Genomic DNA, 21,245 nt, shown 5'->3' on the forward strand with positions numbered 1-21,245 from the left:
AAGTGAAAGCGTGGCATTGGGGCTTTTACAAAAATAAGCATTTGTTTAACAAACAGATGCTTTTATTTTGTAAATGCGAGACCTATTGCATTGTAAATGCTTGTTACCTACGTATGCATCCCATGCGATTGTATAATTGTACTCTGATTGTCGGCAGTCCGTGTTATAGACCTCTACGCATGTATTTATCCCGTTTCACCCACATATTATGCCCTAGTATTAATCCTCCTAAATAGTATTGCTCTGCTGACCTTTGACCTTTGACTTTTGCCCACCAGCCCAGTGCACCATTGCCTCCCCTGCAAGCTTTTTGAACTGCAATCCTCCGCAGATCTCTAACAAACGCTGTGCTCTAAACCTTGTTTGCTTTGCTATGCACAGATCTCAACCCATTGTTCCCTCCCGCCTGATGTCTCCACACCCCTCTTCGGTACAGCGCAATGAAGCCCTGCCGGATTAATTCGCAGCTCTTTAAAATAAATAAATGTATAAGCCTGTCCATCCGTTGAAACCAAAGACCCTCCCACCCCTTCCAGGGCTGTCGTGGAACAAAGAAGCACAAGCCAACACCAGCCCTGCAGACACTTTCCAAGCCGAGCCCGGGGCTGCGCCCCATCACCCCCCATGGCTGCCGCAGTGAAGGTCTGGCCTCTTCCATGGAGTCCCGCGCATTCTTCGTGATCCGTTCCCCGTTGCTGGGAAATGAGCTTGTTCAACACAGGCGGCCGGCTGGGGCAGCGCCCTCCCCTGTCTCCCGGGGCCTAATTACAGCCCTTTCCGAGCCGGCTTTGCCAGGACACCGGCTCTCTCTGGAGGTAAAACCCGTCGGGTGAGAACGAGAGCGGGCTGCAGGCTGTTGGTGTGGAAACGGGTGCCGGGGAACGGGTCCGCCCCGCGGCCTGCTGCTGATGGGAGGCAGGGGAGCACAGTGCGCCCTCCAAGGCTGAAGCTCAGCCAGGCCCTGCTCGAGATCCAGGCTCGCCCCGGAGGAGGCAGGATGTTTCTAACGGTGAAGTTTGGAGGTGAGTTGGGGAGGGTGGGTGAACCTGGGGAAGGGCAATGAATCTCCCTCGACAGCGCTTCTAAACCCGTGGCATGCCTGGCACCATCCTCCGTGCTGCAAGCGGCGCCGTGCAGCACACCTCGCAGTTCCTACTCAGATTAAAATAGACCTGGCGGTAATGCGCAGGGTGCAGGGACCTGTGTGTAACCTTATGTTAATGCATCCGCTTTCGAGTCAACCTTTCATCCTTCCGCAGCTGATAAAAAAGAAGCCCCTTTTAATTGAGTGATGACAACATCTAGTTACAGCGTTGTGTGGGGACTCGCGGCGCTGTATGTGTGTCTGAACATGCCTGCTTCGGTGTGCTGGACGCCCGGAGTGTACCTGCATCTGTGGTCCGATGCGCAGTGCGCGTTCCCAGTGCTGCAACGAGACGTCTGCTGGTACACGCACATCCATGTACCTGCGTGCTTTATGACTGTAAGTTACACGCAATCACTTGCGACACGCACCCGCAGGAGCAGAGGAGCCCCACATTTATTTATTTATTTATTTATTTATGTGTTTATTTATTTATGCGTTTTTATATAGCGCGGACTTTACCCAAAGGTGTCAGGAACAGAACTGATACATGAGAACATTACAAGTGAACAAATTACAAAAGCAAAAGTTACATTACATGAGGCAAAAGTGACAATCGTGAGTGAACAAAGTACAAGAGGTAGCAAACGGTGCCTTGCATGAGGAAAAAAGTGATGTGTGCAGGTTACAAGAGCGTACAAAGTACAAGTAGAGGTATAATACTGCAACCCATGGCAGACGCTCAAACACAAGAACAAACGTTAAGTAGGCAATAGTGGGACTTGTGCAAGTATCGAAAGCAAACTGTAAAATGTAAGAGGTAGCAAACAGTGTGATTCCAGAGAAAAGTGACGTGTGCATGTTACAAAAGAGTACCAAACACAGTTAAAATGGTAATACTGCAATAAATGGCAGACTCTCAAACCACAAGAACACACTGGGAAGGCACTTCCATAGTCATGGAGAATAGACATTTTCTAAACTAAAAAGGTCTTCCTTCAGATAATAGAGAGGGCATGAATTAACTTTGGAAGTGTCTTTGAAGGAGGAGAACTTTGAGGTCAGTCTTGAATGCCTGGGAGGAGGTGGTGGTCCGAGTGAGTTCCAGATTCTCACTGCGTTGCCTGAAAAGGATTGGCCCATTGATCTTTCCTTCTTGAAAGTGAGAGGTTCAAGCAGTAGCTTTTCCGCATTTCGAGATGGTCTGGAGCCTCCAGGGAGTTTCAGTTTATTCGCCAGGTAGCGAGGAGAGGAGAAGTGCAGGGCTTTGTGTGTGATGCAGGCAGTCTTGTAGATGGATCTTGCCTCGATGGGAAGCCAGCGTAAGGTGGATAAGGATAACATGGGTGTGATGTGGTCGGTTCTTTTGGCCCCATAAATGAAGCGAGCTGCTGAATGGAGAACAGACTTAAGGGGGGATAGGTGGGATTTGGAGAGACCAGTCAGAAGAGAATTGCAGTAGTCCAGTCGGGAGAGGACCAGCGATTGGACCAGGGTTTTAAGGTCCTGCTCCGGGAAGAAGCGACGGATCCCCAAAAAAAGGCGCAGTTGGTATTGAGCAGACTTTGCAATTGAATTAATGTGGGAGAGTAGATTGAGTTTAGTGTCGAGTATGACACCAAGGGATTTTGCGCTGTCGACAATGATGGGTTTATTGTTCAGTAGATTCATCTGGTCCATCCATGATTGAACCGGGGGAGGAGAAAGTGAGGATGAGTGGAGGAGGAATTCAGTTTTGGAGGGATTCAGAATCAGTTGATGTGTTGACATCCAGTTTTGAATGGAGTCCAGAGTAGAGCTTAGGAGATCGTGGGTGGAGGCAACCTTGAGGTAGATTTGAGTGTTGTCTGCGTAGAGATGATAGTGAACTCCGGAATTACTTAGGAGATTTCCCAATGGTTCCAAATAGAGATTAAACAATGTGGGTGCAAGTATAGAGCCTTGAGGAACACCTTGACCCACCGCCAAAGGAGATGAAAGACTGTCCGCTGTTTTGATAATTTGGGATCTATCAGAGAGGAAGGAAGCAAACCATTTAAGTACAGTGTCCTCCATGCCCATTCTCTGTTGAAGAGTGTTAAGGAGGGTGTTGTGATTGACAGTGTCAAAGGCTGCAGAAAGGTCAAGGAGAATTAAAAGACAAGACCCCCCCGAATCGAGTATCCGCAGCGCGTCATCAATCACTTGCAGCAGAGCTGTTTCAGTGCTGCAGTTTTGGATGAAGCCGGACTGAAAATTGTCAAGAAGATCATTGTACTTGATATGACGAGAGAGCTGTTTCGCAACACATCTTTATGTGATCTTCGCAAGAAAGGGTAGGTTAGTGAAGGGGCGGAAGTTGTTGAGGTCATTCGCATCAGCAGTGGGTTTTTTAAGCAGAGGGGTGACCTGCCCAGTTTTGAAGGGAACAGGAAGGGAGCCTTGACAGAGGGAGAGGTTGACTAGAGTGGTCAATAGGAAAGAGAATGGGTATAGAAGTCAATGGCAATGGCACTAGGAATGGGGTCAGGAGAATGGTTGGAGGGCTTTGTTTCGAGGATGCACTTGAGGAGGGCATCTTCAGAGATGGGGTCGAAGTTCTGCCAAGTGGTTAGTGATTTGCGCTCCTCTGGAGGGGTAGGATGAGCGACCTGATCCACCAGTGATTTCACTTTTTCGTCAAAGAATACAGCGAAATCCACAGCTTTCTTTGTAGAATCCTCCAACTTGGAGGTTGGGGTAGAGCAGTTAGTATTCTTGATGAGATCAAAAAGTGTTTCGGGTCTATTTTTGGCTGAGTCAAGGAGGGTTCTGTAGTGTGCAGCTTTCCCAAGGAAGATGTGTTTATGGTACTTGGATCTTGCTGATCGAAGCGTGGCCAGATTATCGGTGGAGGGCGCTAGCCTCCATTGTTTCTCCAGGAGTCTTAGGTGCTTCCTTTCTTCATAGAGGGATTTGTTGAACCAAGGTGCTTAGGGAATGGGCCTTTTCTTTTTGCTTTGGAGAGGAGCGACGTTGTTGATTTGGACTGCAAGGACTGAGAGGTATTGGGAGGTGAGATTGTCAACAACTAGGTTCGGGTCTAGCCTTGGAAGTCACATCAAAGCTGATTCACAGAGGGAAACGGTGTCAATATTTTTAGTGTCACGAAACCAGGAGGTAGCTGTAGGAGAGTAGGGTCTGCAATCCCATGATCACCCAGATTTTTTGCTTTTGTTTCACTGGTTTACGACTTTCTCTGGCTGTGGGCCTGCCAATCAGACCCACAGCCTGGCTGTTCTCTTTCTAAATTACGATATGTACCCTAGGTGCATTTACCAATTGGTACTGGGCCACCTTATCAGACCCCGTAACGCAGGGCATAGGTGTACCCAGGGCCGCCAGGGGCTGCAGCATGTATTATGCCACCCCTGGCTGGCCTCCTAAATTTGACACAACTGGCTGCATGACAGCTGGGGCGAAGTCGTGTAAACACCCTTTGCTTTAGGTATAGTAGCCCTATATCTAACCGTACAATGGACGCCCGAGTTCCTATCAGTCACTCCTATGGCAGGCCTTGACAATCCTGAAGGCAGAGTGCGTGGGCTCGTGTGAACTAGGTTCTGGCCCGAGCCGAGCCCGGTTGCAGCTTGCGGAACAAAGACCCAATGGCTGTTCCATGATAACGCGTACCACATCGGTAACTTCGGTGTCGCGTTATCAAGACATGTCGAGTAAGGTGTCATACGAATCAGGACGCTGCCCCCTCACCAATTCTGGCGACGAGGTTAGCATTCCGCCCTTCTAGAGGGACACGACTTGTACGTAACTGTGAACCCCGGTTAAAGTTAACTAAAGCCTCAGCTCCACAAAATGGATGCTGCCACCACAGACACGAGTCTGACCTCCTGCTGCTGGGAGTCCTTCCAGCGAGGAGCGCTTGGACAAAGGGTTTCCTGTCGAGGGCGGTGTTCGCACCGTCCCAGACAGGGTTTGTGTATTCTGGGTAGGTAGGGCTTTTGCGAGAAGGTGACTGCGGAGTGGCACCCCGGTGCTCACTACGCATCTGCTGGTCAGAACCAGTTCCAGGGGCGCCAGCCCTGACCTGGGGAAGGTCCGGCAGGGGAGAGGGGTGTAACTACCCCCCTTTCTGGTCCCACCCTTAGGGCAGGACCTAGTCATGTACCCACCCCTTTCTTTAGAATAAAGGCCGGAGCGGGGACCCTTCCAAATTAGATCATCTTTGAATCAAGAACTACTTTCTACGAAAGGACATTCGAGACTCTTCTCAAGATTTCTCCCTTGTGACTAAGGAGTAGTCACCCTGCATCAGCGGGCACCACCTAAGAACTCTGCGGTTTGCTGCAAGTCCTTCCTCAAGGAATCCGACGGCCCAGCTCGACGAGAACCGGCTTCCCTGGCACCTCTGACCTCTACCCACGTCATCAGCTCAGCTGTGATCTGTGGGTGCGACGAGACCTCGAGGGACCGGCCATCATCAAAACCTGCACGCTTTCTTAATCAGCACGACCATCGAAGTAATTCTCTGGTGAGTGCTCTGGGGTCCGAGAAGCCCCGACCCTGAGCCGCTCCTGCACCGAAGCGCAGCCTCCCAGTATCTCCACGATCTGCGTGGGGCCCTTCTGCTCGCCGCTCAACACGTTGTCCGGTCACTAGCCGCTGGCTTGTGCCCTCCTGTGACGACATCCGACAACCAACGCTGCTGGTCTGGTTGCTCCAGACTGGCCTTTGCTTCCATCTTTGCGGGAAGCACCCCGGACCCTCCTGGTCCCCTCAAGACGCCATTTTAGGCCCACCACGTGGCCCTGAAATCTGCCAAGGCTTGTTGCCCCAATCCTGGGCCCAGCGACGCCGACAGCATCATCCTTCGTGGGACAGCTCGCACCTCCATCCTGGTCGCCGACAACGCCTCCTGGTCCGTGAGACTGCAGAGCCTAGCGTCGCCCACTCACCTAGTCGAGGTGACGGCCAACCGGTGCCCTCCGGGTACCCTCTGACTACTGGCTAGTAGTACGAACTTGGTCCCCTCTGCTTTCAGGTATCAACGATCTCTGATCCAGGCTTGGATCTCTACGAACTATTCAGCACTGGTCGCCGGCCAGCAACTCCTTTTTCTTCCGGCTCCTGGCTCGTCAGCGAAGACCCCGACGCCTGTAAGACTTGTGCAGCCGCAGCCCTCGTGGCTAGGTAACTCGGCATTTCGGTGCCCGCATAGCCTCTTTACTCTAGGGTCCTGAGTCCCTCGCTTCCGACTTGCCTTATCGGGTCCGCCCGAGACCTCTAAACTTTCCGTGTCCTCGGGCACTTGTTTTAATTGTGCACTTGAAGTATTTTCCTAAGAGATTTGGTTTGTGCTTAGTACCCTGTCCTCATAAAGAGTACAGGGCTGTTGTGAATCTTAATAAATATCCTGTTTATTTTCATAACGCTTGTGTGGTGTCCTTTCACTTGGTGTTCAAGGGGTACATGTGTGGTAAACAGCTGGCTTAACACGCCCTCTCGAGTCTTTAGCCTTAGACTGCTCGTATCCACGCTACTAGGATAGCTGGTCTATAGGTTGACTTACAACCAATCACCATAAGGGTCGTTTGGAACGATACATAGCGGTCGCTAGAATAGCGAACGCTGCATATCGGGCCAACTTCTCACAGTAGCCCTCTTGGGTTGGCTCAGAGTTATAGAGTATGCTAAGTGAAGAGAGAATGGGATGAGGAGGTGGTCAAACCAGTCTTACGTGAATAGGGTTAGCAATAGGAAGCATGCCTGCTTGAGAAATAACAAGGTCCAGGACTGAGCCCTTAGAGTGTGTTGATTCTGTGCAGTGTTGGATAAGATCGTTAGCAGAGAGGAAGGTGGCCAGCAAGTTCGCGGAAGAGTCTTGCAGCGAGTCCCAGTGGAGATTGAAGTCACCCAGGAAGGTCTGATTGTCACTTTGCGAGTATTGGTCGCTGATGAAGTCAGTGAGTTCCTCCATAAACGAAGGGCGGCTGCCAGGTGGTCGGTAAATGACATGAAATCTGAGGGGTGAGCGCTGGTGTAGTTGAAGCTCAAGAGAAAGACATTCAAAAGTGCGGAAGGCGCAGAAGGGTGAAGCCTTAAGTTGAAGGGAGTTTCTAAAGATGACTGCAACACCTCCCCCAACTTTGATAGGTCTGTCATTCCTAAAAATAGAATAGCCTGTGGGTAATAGGAGATCAAACAAAGAGTGAGAGGTATCATGGAATCATTGAACCAGGTCTCTGTTAGGAAGAACATGTCAATATTGTGATGGGTGATGGTATCAGAGATTTCGAGTTTGTGTTTTATTGCAGATCTGCAGTTGTGGAGCAGACATCGCAGCTCTGTTGAGACTGTTTTGGTGACGGTGGCACTAGGGCTACGAAGGGTGATAGGGTTATTATGCTTATACGGGGGTGCACGGGTGGGTTTAGGTGGATGCTTGTGTAGGAGAGTAGGGTCTGCAATTCTATGATCACCCAGATTTTTGGCTTTTGTTTCACTGGTTTACGACTTTCTCTGGCTGTGGGCCTGCCAATCAGACCAACAGCCTAGCTGTTCTCTCACTAAATTGACATGTGTACCTTAGGTGCATTACCCAATTGGAACTGGGTCACCTTGTCAGACCCTGTAACTCAGGGCATCGGTGTACCCAGGGCCTACCAGGGGCTGAAGCATGTATAATGCCACCCCTGGATGGCCATCTAAATCTGAGACAACTGGCTGCACGACAGCTGGGGCAAGGTGGTGTACTCGCCCTTTGCTTTAGATATAGTATACCTATATCTAACCCTAAAATGGACACCCGAGTTCCTATCAGTCACTCCTATGGCAGGCCTTGACAATCCTGAAGGCAGAGTGCATGGAATCGTGTGAATTGGCGCTCTGGCATGAGCCGAGCCCGGTTGCAGCTTACGGAACCAAGTCCCAATGGCTGTTCCATGATAACGCGTACCACATATTGCTAACTTCGGTATCGCGTTATCAAGACATGTCGAGTAAGGTGTCATACGAATCGGGATACTGACCCCTCACCAATGCTGGCGACGGGGTTAGCATTCCACCCTTCTAGAGGGACACGACATGTACGTAACTGTGAACCCCGGTTAAAGTTAACTGAAGCCTCAGCTCCACAAAATGGATGCTGCCACCACAGACACGAGTCTGACCTCCTGCTGCTGGGAGTCCTTCCAGCGAGGAGAGCTTGGACAAAGGGTTTCCTGTCCGGGGCGGTGCTCGCACCATCCCAGACAGGGTTTTGTGTATCCTGGGTAGGCAGGGCATTACAGGAAGGTGACTGCGGAGTGGCACCCCGGTGCTCACTACGCATCTGCCAGCTAGAACCAGTTCCAGGGGCACACCAGACCCTGGCCTGGGGAAAGTCCAGCATGGGAGAGGGGTGTAACCACCCCCCTTCCTGGTCCCACCCCTAGGGCAGGACCTAGTCGCGTACCCACCCCTTTCTTTAGGATAAAGGCAGGAGCGGGACCCTTCCAAATTAGATCATCTTTGAATCAAGAACTACTTTCTACGAAAGGAAATTCAAGACTCTTCTCAAGATTTCTCCCTTGTGGCTAAGGAGTAGTCACCCTGCATCCGCAGGCACCATCTAAGAACTCTGCGGTTTGCTGCACGTCCTTCCTCAGGAATCCGACTGCCCAGCTCGACGAGAACCGGCTTCCCTGGCACCTCTGACCTCTACCCACATCGTCAGCTCAGCTGAGATCCGTGGGTGCGACGAGACCTCGAGGGACCAGCCATCTTCAGAACCTGCACGATTCCTAAACCAGCACGACGGCCGAGGGATCCTCTGGTGAGTGCTTTGGGGTTCGAGAAGCCCCGACCCTGAGCAGCTCCAGCACCGGAGTTCAGCCTACCAGCATCTCCACGATCTGCGTGGGGCCCTTCTGCTTTTGCCGCTCATCACGTTGTCTGGCTACTAGCCGCTGGCTTGTGGCCTTCTCGACGACGTCCGACAACAACGCTGTTGGTCTGGTTGCTACAGACTGACCTTTGCTCCCTTCTGAAAGAGGAGCACCCCGGACCCTCCTGGTCCACTCAAGACGCCATTTTAGGTCCACCACGTGGCCCTGAATTTGCCAAGGCTTGTTGCCCCAATCCTGGGCCCAGCGACGCCGACAGCATCAACCTTCGTGGGACAGCTCGCACCTCCATCCTGGTCGCCGACAACGCCTCCTGGTCCGTGAGACTGCAGAGCCTAGCGTCGCCCACTCACCTAGTCGAGGTGACGATCATCCGGTGCCCTCCTGGTACCCTCTGACTACTGGCTAGTAGTTACGAACTTGGTCCCCTCTGCTTTCAGGTGTCATCCATCTCTGATCCAGGCTTGGATCTCTACGAACTATCTTCACTGGTCGCCGGCCAGCAACTCCTTCCTTCCGGCTCCTGGTTCGTCAGCGAGGACTCCCGATGTCTGTAAAGACTTGTGCAGCTGCAGCCCCTGGGCTAGGTAACTTCGGCATTTCGGTGCCCGCATAGCCTCATTATCTAAGGGTCCCGAGTCCCTATCGCTTCCGACTTACCGTATCGGGTTAGCCCGAGAACACAAAACTTTCCGTGCCCTCGGGCATTTGTGTAGATTGTGCACTTGAAGTATTTTCCTAAGAGTTTTGTTGTGTGCTTAGTACCCTGTCCTCTTAAAGAGTACAGGGCTGTTGTGATTCTAATAAATACACTGTTTATTTTCATAACACTTGTGTGGTGTCCTTTCACTTGGTGTTCAAGGGGTATACGTGATGGTATAACAGCTGGCTTAACACGCCCTCTAGAGTTTAGCCCGAAGACTGCTCGTATCCACGCTACTAGGATAGCTGGTCTAAGGTTGACTTACAACCAATCACCATAAGGGTCGTTTGGACTGATGCATAGTCATCACTAGAATAGTGAGCACTGCATATCAGGCCAACTTCTCACATTGGTGAGCAGCGGTTGGGATTTGAGCTTGCTGTTGTTTTACCACGCATATCCTAAGAATATCTTGTGAAAGATCGCATAAGTACTCCAGGTACATATAACTTAGCTTAGAATACTCTGAGTTCTACTGAACCAGCTGTTGTAGCTCCTCAAGGCTTAGCACACCTTGGCTGCAACTCTTAGCAAGGGATCAGTAGGCAAACATATAGTGTAGGTAGGTGCATCACTTACACCACACTAGAAGCAGCATGTCAGACAAAGGAGGAAACTCTGAGTCTCCCCTTGTGTCAGTCGACCCTCCACAGGTCATGTCCAGATATGCTGCACTTAGCTTCCAAGAGATGCGACAGGTCTGTACATCCAGGAAGCTAAAACAGGGTGCGAACCCTACCATTCCTTTTCTGATTGGTCTCTTAGAGACTTATGATGCAAGGAGGGCTGGTAACACAGAACCTTCTCATCCAGATGGGAATATGCCTCCCCTCGAGGGAACCTTAGGTGACCCTGACCTTATCCATCTCTCCGCAGAAGGTGAAGAGGAGGATGAGGATCTAGAGCCATCTGAGGACGAGGCAGACAAAGGTCCAGTAGTAGTTAGCCAGCTAACTAGGGACAACTTAAGCAGGCACGAGAATGGAACTAGGAGACCCCTGGGGCCCCTCTCAGGCCAGCTTAACATTGGGAACGGACGAGTTAGGTCTCTATCGAGAGGCTCTAATAGATCCGTTCGAACCAATGGCTCTCGAGGCTCTTCTCAAAGAGGGATGACATCCCCTCAGAGGAGAGTGTACGAAGCTAAAGTGAGGGAAGTCAATCTGAGGATCGAAAGGGAAGAACTTGCCCTGGCCAAAGAGAGACTCGCCTTTGCTAGAGAGCAAGAATTGAGTGGGACAAACCCCACTGGTGGCAGCATTCCCCCAAGGGAAAACAGGAGTTTAGACACTAGGCACCTGAGTAAGATAGTGCCCCCCTTCAAGCAAGGGGATGATATCCACAAATGGATTACTGCTTTGGAGAGAGCCTGCACTGTACAGTGCGTCCCCCAGAGTCAGTGGGCAGCTATCTTGTGGCTCTCCTTTGAAGGTAAAGGTAGAGATAAGCTCCTCACTACTAGAGCTGAGGAGGCTAACGATTACCAGGTCCTGAAGAACACACTGATTGATGGGTTCGGCCTAACCACTGAGCAGTACAGGTTGCTGTTCAGGGATACCCGGAAAACTCAGTCTCAGGACTGGTCTGATTTTGTCGATTGTGCCACTAAGGCTTTGGAGGGCTGGTTGCTGGGCAGTAAGGTTACTGATTACACAGGATTGTATAATTTGATCATGCGAGAACAGATTTACAACAATTGTCAGAACCAGTTGTTGCATCAGCACCTTGTCGACTCGGATCTGACCTGTCCCCAAGAATTGGGAAAGAAGGCAGACAGATGGGTCAGAACAAGAGTTAAGCAAAACCAGGGCCAGAACCAGGGTGGTCAGAAGAAAGCAGACCTGAAGGGTAAAGATTCTAAGGGTGAACAAAATGACCAGAAGTCTTCGACAGGTCCCCAACAACCCAAAGAGGGGGGGGTCAGGCTTCCCAGAAAAAGAAGAATCAAGAAGGCCAATCGAAAAGGTGAAGCCAATACTGTAAAAGTAAAACTCACTGGTTTAGTGAGTGCACCAAGAAAGGAGGGCAGACTCCTGCTACCGCCGCCCCTAAGGCACCTGTGCCCCCTAGTACAGCCAGCAGTAGTAGTGCACCTCCCAAGGGACTAGTTGGGTGAACCTTGGGTTCTGAGGGGTGTGACAACCTAGTTGGCACACTCACTCAGGCTGTCCTTGTCTGTACGGGGGATGTGGATATGTCCCCTGATGTCAGTCCCAATACTTTGGGCAAATACCGACAGATGCCTTTAATCAATGGAAGAATGGCTCAGGGCTATAGGGACACTTGTGCCAGTGTCACCATGGTGACACCTAACTTTGTGGACCCGGGACAGATCATGCCAGGTACAGATTTCCTGGTGACCAATGCCAGCAACGTCACTACCAGTCATAGTATGGCGATTGTTGCTTTCTCCTGGGGAGGGGTAAATAGCCAGAAAAAGGTTGTTGTTAGTTTAGATCTCCCAGTGGATTGTTTGTTGGGCAATGATTTGGAGTCATCACAATGGTCAGAAGTGGAGCACCGGACTCACATGGAGATGTTAGGCTTGCCAGCACATGTGCTTGCTGTGACTAGGTCACAGGTCAGAAGATGCCCCACTGAACCAGTGCTGGATCCTGGAACAATGGACCAGACACCTTCCAAGAAGAAGAGCAGTCGGGTTAAGGTGTCGCCTTCCCCCTTGCCCCAGGCTGAGGATCAAGTCTCAGAGGAGGCTGACCTCCAGGAATTGCGGGAACTGAACCTAAAGAACTCGAACTTGATCAAGTTGAGTTTCTGGGCTCAGGGGGACCCTCATGAGAAAACCTGGGGAAGGACCAGTTAGACTGCCCTTCCCTTGAATCCCTCAGACAGCAGGCTGCTGATGAGGCTGCTGGGAACACCACAGGTACCCACAAGGTATACTGGGAGGATGGACTCCTGTACACTGAGGCAAGAGACCCCAAGCCTGGCATGACCAGGAGGCTGGTTATCCCCTTGTCTCAGCGTGGTTTCCTTCTTACCTTGGCCCACGAAATTCCCTTAGCAGGACACTTAGGCCAGACGAAGACGTGGGACAGGCTTGTCTCACACTTTCACTGGCCTCACATGAACGGGGATACCAAGGAGTTTTGTCGCTCCTGTGTCACTTGCCAAGCCAGTGGTAAGTCAGGTGGCACAACAAAGGCCCCCCTTATACCAATGCCTGTGGTGGGGGTGCCCTTTGAAAGAGTGGGGATTGACATTGTCGGTCCAATGGAACCCCAAACAGCATCAGGGCACAAGTTTATACTGGTGGTAGTGGATCATGCCACCAGGTATCCTGAAGCTATTCCCATTAGGACCACTACAGCACCTGTTGTGGCAAGAGCCCTAGTTGGAGTGTTCTCCAGAGTGGGCTTCTCTAAGGAGGTTGTCTCTGACAGAGGTGCAAACTTCATGTCGAGCTACTTAACTGCTATGTGGAAGGAATGTAGTGTCAACTACAAGTTCACTACACCCTATCATCCACAATGCAATGGGCTTGTTGAAATGTTCAACAGGACCCTAAAAGGGATGATTCACGGACTACCTGAAAAGCTCCGGCGTAGATGGGACGTCCTGATTCCCTGACTTTTATTCGCTTATAGAGAAGTCCCACAGAAGGGGGTTGGCTACAGCCCTTTTGAACTTTTGTATGGACACCCTGTAAGAGGACCCCTGTGTTTGGTGAAGGAAGGATGGGAGAGACCTCTCAAAAAGCCTGCAACCAACATAGTGGACTATGTACTTGGTCTCCGCTCTCGGATGGCTGAGTACATGGAAAAGGCATCTGAAAACCTTAAGGCCAGCCAAGAACTCCAAAAAGCTTGGCATGACCAAAAGGCTGTCCTGACTGTTTATCAGCCTGGACAGAAGGTGTGGGTGTTGGTGCCAGTGGCCCCAGCAGCACTCAAAGACAAATGGTCTGGGCCCCATACAATTCTTGAGCAAAAGGGAGAGGTCACCTACCTGGTGGACCTTGGAACTCCCAGGAGCCCCCACAGGGTGCTCCATGTTAACAGGCTCAAAGCATATGTCGACAGAAAGGACATGAGCTTGCTCATGGCCATAGATGAGGGACAGGAGGAAGAGAGTGACCCTCTCCCAGACCTGCTCACTCAGAATCCTGATGATGGATCAGTGGACGGTGTTGTCTTTTGTGGCAGCCTCTCTGAACATCAACAGAAGGATTGTAAACAGGTTCTTCAATCCTTCCGGCATATGTTCTCTCTAACACCCAGTCAGACCAATTGGTGTACCCATGAGGTTGACACTGGTGACAGCTTGCCCGTCAAGAGTAAAATCTACCGGCAGCCCGATCACGTTAGAGACTGCATCAAAACTGAAGTGCAGAAAATGTTGGAGTTGGGAGTCATTGAACCCTCGGATAGCCCTTGGGCTAGTCCCGTAGTTCTAGTGCCGAAGCCTCACACCCAGGGTGGTAAGAAAGAGATGAGGTTCTGCGTAGACTACAGGGGTCTCAATGCAGTCACTAAGACTGACGCTCAACCAATACCGAGGGCGGATGAGCTTATAGATAGATTGGCTTCTTCCAACTACTTAAGTACATTTGACCTGACAGCTGGGTATTGGCAAATCAGGTTAGCTGAGGATGCCAAGCCCAAGACAGCATTTTCTACCCCTGGTGGGCATTATCAATTTGTGGTAATGCCATTTGGTTTGAAAAATGCACCTGCCACCTTCCAAAGGCTGGTGAATCACGTTCTCACTGGGCTGGATGACTTCTGTGCGGCGTATCTTGACGATATTGCTGTCTTTAGCTCCACCTGGGAGGATCACCTGGTCCACCTGAGGAAAGTGTTAGAGGCGCTGCAAGCAGCAGTCTCACTATCAAGGCCACCAAGTGCCAGATAGGGCAGACACAGGTTGTATACTTGGGCCACCTTGTAGGTGGAGGCCAAGTTCAACCACTGGAGAGCAAAATACAGTCAATCAGGGGCTGGGCTCCTCCAACCACCCAGACTCAGGTTCGAGCTTTCTTGGGCCTGACTGGTTACTACCGAAAGTTTGTCAGAAATTATGGATCAATTGTGACTCCACTTAATGAACTGACAAGTAAGAAAATGCCAAAAAAGGTTCAGTGGACAGCGAGCTGTCAAAAAGCATTCGATGACCTAAAACAGGCCATGTGCACGGCACCTATCCTCAAGAGTCCAGACTACTCCAAACCATTCATTGTCCAAACAGATGCGTCTGAGTTGGGTGTGGGAGCTGTTCTATCTCAACTGAATTTTGATGGTAATGACCAGCCCATTGCTTTTATAAGCAGACGGCTGACCCCCAGAGAGAAAAATTGGTCAGCTATTGAGAGGGAGGCCTTTGCTGTGGTTTGGGCCCTGAAGAAACTGAGGCCATACTTGTTTGGCACTCATTCAAGATTCAGACCGACCATAAGCCCCTCTTGTTGCTAAATCAGATGAAGGGTGAAAACCCCAAACTGCTTAGGTGGTCCATTTCCCTACAGGGGATGGACTTCACAGTGGAGCATAGACCTGGCACTGATCATGGCAATGCAGATGGGCTCTCCAGGTATTTCCACTTAGAACAAGAAGACTCACCTAGTCAAGGTTAGTTTATTGTCCCAACGTTTGGGGGGGGGTCATGTAGGAGAGTAGGGTCTGCAATCCTATGATCACCCAGATTTTTTGCTTTTGTTTCACTGGTTTACGACTTTCTCTGGCTGTGGGCCTGCCAATCAGACCAACAGCCTAGCTGTTCTCTCACTAAATTGACATGTGTACCTTAGGTGCATTACCCAATTGGAACTGGGCCACCTTGTCAGACCCTGTAACTCAGGGCATCGGTGTACCCAGGGCCTACCAGGGGCTGAAGCATGTATTATGCCACCCCTGGATGGCCATCTAAATCTGATACAACTGGCTGCACGACAGCTGGGGCAAGGTGGTGTACTCGCCCTTTGCTTTAGATATAGTATACCTATATCTAACCCTAAAATGGACACCCGAGTTCCTATCAGTCACTCCTATGGCAGGCCTTGACAATCCTGAAGGCAGAGTGCGTGGAATCGTGTGACTTGGCGCTCTGGCATGAGCCGAGCCCGGTTGCAGCTTACGGAACCAAGTCCCAATGGCTGTTCCATGATAACGCGTACCACATATTGCTAACTTCGGTATCGCGTTATCAAGACAGTAAGGTGTCATACGAATCGGGATACTGACCCCTCACCAATGCTGGCGACGGGGTTAGCATTCCACCCTTCTAGAGGGACACGACATGTACGTAACTGTGAACCCCGGTTAAAGTTAACTGAAGCCTCAGCTCCACAAAATGGATGCTGCCACCACAGACACGAGTCTGACCTCCTGCTGCTGGGAGTCCTTCCAGCGAGGAGAGCTTGGACAAAGGGTTTCCTGTCCGGGGCGGTGCTCGCACCATCCCAGACAGGGTTTTGTGTATCCTGGGTAGGCAGGGCTTTACAGGAAGGTGACTGCGGAGTGGCACCCCGGTGCTCACTACGCATCTGCCAGCTAGAACCAGTTCCAGGGTCACACCAGCCCCTGACCTGGGGAAAGTCTGGCATGGGAGAGGGGTGTAACCACCCCCCTTCCTGGTCCCACCCCTAGGGCAGGACCTAGTCGCGTACCCACCCCTTTCTTTAGGATAAAGGCAGGAGCGGGACCCTTCCAAATTAGATCATCTTTGAATCAAGAAGTACTTTCTACGAAAGGAAATTCAAGACTCTTCTCAAGATTTCTCCCTTGTGGCTAAGGAGTAGTCACCCTGCATCCGCAGGCACCATCTAAGAACTCTGCGGATTGCTGCAAGTCCTTCCTCAGGAATCCAACTGCCCAGCTCGACGAGAACCGGCTTCCCTGGCCCCTCTGACCTCTACCCACATCGTCAGCTCAGCTGAGATCCGTGGGTGCGACGAGACCTCGAGAGACCGGCCATCTTCAGAACCTGCACGATTTCTAAACCAGCACGACCGCCGAGGGATCCTCTGGTGAGTGCTTTGGGGTCCGAGAAGCCCCGACCCTGAGCAGCTCCAGCACCGAAGTTCAGCCTACCAGCATCTCCACGATCTGCGCGGGGCCCTTCTGCTTTTGCCGCTCATCACGTTGTCTGGCTACTAGCCGCTGGCTTGTGGCCTTCTCGACGACGTCCGACAACAACGCTGTTGGTCTGGTTGCTCCAGACTGACCTTTGCTCCCTTCTGAAAGAGGAGCACCCCGGACCCTCCTGGTCCACTCAAGACGCCATTTTAGGTCCACCACATGGCCCTGAATTTGCCAAGGCTTGTTGCCCCAATCCTGGGCCCAGCGACGCCGACAGCATCAACCTTCGTGGGACAGCTCGCACCTCCATCCTGGTCGCCGACAACGCCTCCTGGTCCGTGAGACTGCAGAGCCTAGCGTCGCCCACTCACCTAGTCGAGGTGACGATCATCCGGTGCCCTCCTGGTACCCTCTGGCTACTGGCTAGTAGTTACGAACTTGGTCCCCTCTGCCTTCAGGTGTCATCCATCTCTGATCCAGGCTTGGATCTCTACGAACTATCTTCACTGGTCGCCGGCCAGCAACTCCTTCCTTCCGGCTCCTGGTTCGTCAGCGAGGACTCCCGACGTCTGTAAAGACTTGTGCAGCCGCAGCCCCTGGGCTAGGTAACTTCGGCATTTCGGTGCCCGCATAGCCTCATTATCTAAGGGTCCCGAGTCCCTATCGCTTCCGACTTACCGTATCGGGTTCGCCCAAGAACACTAAACTTTCCGTGCCCTCGGGCATTTGTGTAGATTGTGCACTTGAAGTATTTTCCTAAGAGTTTTGTTGTGTGCTTAGTACCCTGTCCTCATAAAGAGTACAGGGCTGTTGTGATTCTAATAAATACACTGTTTATTTTCATAACACTTGTGTGGTGTCCTTTCACTTGGTGTTCAAGGGGTATACGTGATGGTATAACAGCTGGCTTAACACGCCCTCTAGAGTTTAGCCCGAAGACTGCTCGTATCCACGCTACTAGGATAGCTGGTCTAAGGTTGACTTACAACCAATCACCATAAGGGTCGTTTGGACTGATGCATAGTGATCACTAGAATAGTGAGCACTGCATATCAGGCCAACTTCTCACAGCTTGGTTCTGACAGAAGAGATGGTCGGAATAGTGTAGATAGTTGGGTTACTCGGAGATGCAAGTTGCAGAAGGGTGGCATTCAAGGGTTTGTGAGGGTGAAGGATGTTTGCAGGCGACAGGTTATGCTTCCCTGTGATAGGGTGGGGGGGCGAGGTGCATCTTGTGGGAAGATGAGAGTTTTCCAAAGGAGTTGAGGTGAATGGGAACGTGGAAATCTTGGAGCTTAAGAGTGAAATAGAAGCTACAAGCTGGGAGAAGGAGGTAATAAGAGAGTCTAGCTTATTTTCAAGAGAGAGTAGGGCAGAGCACAGAAGGTTGGGTGTCTTGAAGGCAGAAGGAGGGGGTGAAGTTGATGGTGGAAGGCAGGGAGAGGTGGGGGGACAGGAGGAGAGTTGGGGTATAGGGTTCATAGGTGGGGAAAGGTTGAGGTTGAGAGCGGGGGTTGGTGTCCCAGACGTGATGGGAGAGTTGTCTTTGTTAGCGTTGCACGAAGGGAAGGAATTAAGGACATATTTAGGGGGAGATGGGTGCGGATCAGGGCGGTGGAGGAAAGGCAGAGGGGAGGACTGTGAGGTGTCATAGGAGTGTAGCAGGTTGGGGGGACAAGAGGGGAGGTGGTTGGAGAGGTCCTGTTGGCTAGGAGAGGTGGCTGTGAGGGAAGGGGCATCTGGCAGAGTGAGAGGGGTTGGGAGAAGGGGAAGTTGAAGAAAGGAAATGGTTCAGCTGGGCCCGATGTGGGGATATGGAAAGGGTTACCAAGGGGGGAAAGGGGGTAGCACAGCATAGTTGGCGGAGTGGGGGGAAGGAAAGGGATGCAATGGGAATGTGGAGAAATTGGGGTAAGAAGCGAGGGGAGGAGGGGGTAGAGAAGAGGGGGAGAGGGAGGAATAAGGGGAGCAAAAGGAAAGTTAGCTGGGGGAGGAGGTTGGAGGAGGGGTGGACTAAAAAATGGAGTAGCAGGTAGGAATAGGGGGGAGGAGATGAGATTGGTGTGCCGGGACGGTGCAGATTGGACGAGGCGCGTATTAGCTATTGGTACGGCTGACGTGATGAAGGGGGGGCATACTGTGAAATGGGCGGAAAGGGAGAGGAGGGCACAAGGGAGGGGGAGGGAAGAAGGCCGACCTGTGTTTCCCGAGGGTGCAACCTATTGGAGTGTAGGGGGGTCGGGGGAGGAGAAAGGGAGTAATGGGTGGAGCTAGATGGAGAGTCAGGGAAAAACCTGGTTGCAGAGGAGGGGACTAGGGAGGGGAAGAGGTGGTCAAAGAGAGAGAGACAGGTGTCTTTGCCTTGGATCATAACAGTACCATTGTTATAGATTGAGATGGTGAGGGATCCGTTGAAATACGCACAGGGGGAAATCTTTAGTTGTTTCCCATGAGAGATGGAGGAGGAGGAGGTGACTTTAAGGGAATTATATAAGCTGGTGGACCAGGAGGGGGTGTTGTGAGTGAAGAAAATGAAATCGTTTTTGCGCCTCCCATAACGACCATTGTAAAATTGATCAACAAAAAGGGAATCAGGGAAACGTTCAATAGTGTTATGCTTCAATCATTTTACTGAAGCTTTAGTCTGGCCGGGAGGATAAATGATTTTATAGCAGTTAAATCCAGCCTTAACTCGAGTGATGGCCATGTTGGGAAAATGAGGAGAAGGAGTGCAGGGGGGATAGGAGAAGGGTGCTACTAGGAAAGCGGTGGTGAGGAGAGGAATAAGGACTAAAAGGGGGCACTTATTACAGACGTAGGAAGAGGAAATCTGAACTAATGTGTCGTCCGGGAAGAGAGGTGGGTATTTGTTGGGCCCTTCAACAAGGTATACATGAAGCCAACTGGCACAAGATAATAATTACAAGGGAAATGTTTACATATGATGGGACCAACTGGATCACTGTCAGAACCATCACGAAGCACAATTAGACAAAAAAGAACAGATCACAAACGAACACCCAATGACCACTGGTGATCACTGTACTTAGCATCAGCCTGCATAATGCCACCTTTAGAGGTGCTCCGAACAGGGTGCGTAAATCTTACAACATGTAATGTAAAATGTAATGTAATGTAAAAAGAACTTATAAAGCGCAACTAACACCTAGCGGTTTCTTGGCGCTAAAGCATAAAGAAAACAAGCAATCCGTGGGACTGGAGGCGTTAATTGTAGGCATTACGGAACAGGTGAGTTTTCAGAAGGGACCTGAAGTGGGTGTGGGGGGAGGCTAGTCTTAGGCCTAAAGGGAGGGTGTTCCAGAAGGACGGGGCAAGAAACAAGAACCTCAGCCCTCCCTGTTTTTTGCGTTTGAAGGTCGGGATCTGGAGTAAAGCCAGATGGGAGGAGCAGAGATTGCGAGAAGGAACGTATGGGTGCAGTAGTGAAGAAATAAACGAAGGACCTGTGACAGCAAGGGACTTAAAAATAATGCATCCCAGTTTGAACTTACACCGCTCAGAAACAGGAAGCCAGTGGAGGGATTTTAAAAGAGGGCGTGCGTGTTGGTGTTTGGGTTGATGATGAATGAGCCGTGCGGCCTGGTTCTGGACAAGTTGTAGCCTCTTTAGTTGGTATGCCTTTATGCCAACATAAAGGGAGTTGCAAAAACAACAAGTGATGGACTGAATGTGGATCAATGTCACACACTCCCCCAGTCAAAAGATCTGGGCCCAAATCCATCGTTTTTTTGCACTCCACACCACCCTGGGTTAGACAATGGCGATATGCAAATCAGCTCTGACCCTGTTGCCCCATGGGAACAGTCCAGTCCGAACTACAAAAGCCATGTCCTTCCCAGAACGGAATCAAGCATCCGAGGACCGGACCGGTTTCGAGGTAACACCTCTCATCAGCCCGGCTAGCTTGACTCCAAGTGGTGTGGAGTGCCTGGGACCCACGTCTGGGCATCCCCAGCGCACTTAGGGCGGCAACTGCAAAAACAACAAGTGATGGACCGAATGTGGATCAATGTCACAAACTCCCCCAGTCAAAAGATCTGGGCCCAAATCCATCGTTTTTTTGCACTCCACACCACCCTGGGTTAGACAATGGCGATATGCAAATCAGCTCTGACCCTGTTGCCCCATGGGAACAGTCCAGTCCGAACTACAAAAGCCATGTCCTTCCCAGAACGGAATCAAGCATCCGAGGACCGGACCGGTTTCGAGGTAACACCTCTCATCAGCCCGGCTAGCTTGACTCCAAGTGGTGTGGAGTGCCTGGGACCCACGTCTGGGCATCCCCAGCGCACTTAGGGCGGCAACTGCAAAAACAACAAGTGATGGACCGAATGTGGATCAATGTCACACACTCCCCCAGTCAAAAGATCTGGGCCCAAATCCATCGTTTTTTTGCACTCCACACCACCCTGGGTTAGACAATGGCGATATGCAAATCACCTCTGACCCTGTTGCCCCATGGGAACAGTCCAGTCCGAACTACAAAAGCCATGTCCTTCCCAGAACGGAATCAAGCATCCGAGGACCGGACCGGTTTCGAG

General features: G+C 51.2%; 1 protein-coding gene across 2 annotated transcripts in view; it reads left to right on the forward strand.

The window, feature by feature from the left end:
* The first annotated feature begins 650 nt into the window (after window positions 1–650).
* Window positions 651–21,245, forward strand: part of C11H22orf15 (chromosome 11 C22orf15 homolog) — a 186,327-nt gene continuing 165,732 nt past the window's right edge. For both annotated transcript variants that reach the window (XM_086942741.1, XM_086942743.1), the window contains exon 1: window positions 651–1,022. In XM_086942741.1, the coding sequence (XP_086798867.1) occupies window positions 998–1,022 (25 nt within the window). In that variant the 5' untranslated portion in view covers window positions 651–997. The remainder of the gene's footprint in view (window positions 1,023–21,245) is intronic.

Source organism: Lissotriton vulgaris, chromosome 11, assembly GCF_964263255.1.
Source record: "Lissotriton vulgaris chromosome 11, aLisVul1.2, whole genome shotgun sequence".
Classification (NCBI taxonomy): domain Eukaryota; kingdom Metazoa; phylum Chordata; class Amphibia; order Caudata; family Salamandridae; genus Lissotriton; species Lissotriton vulgaris.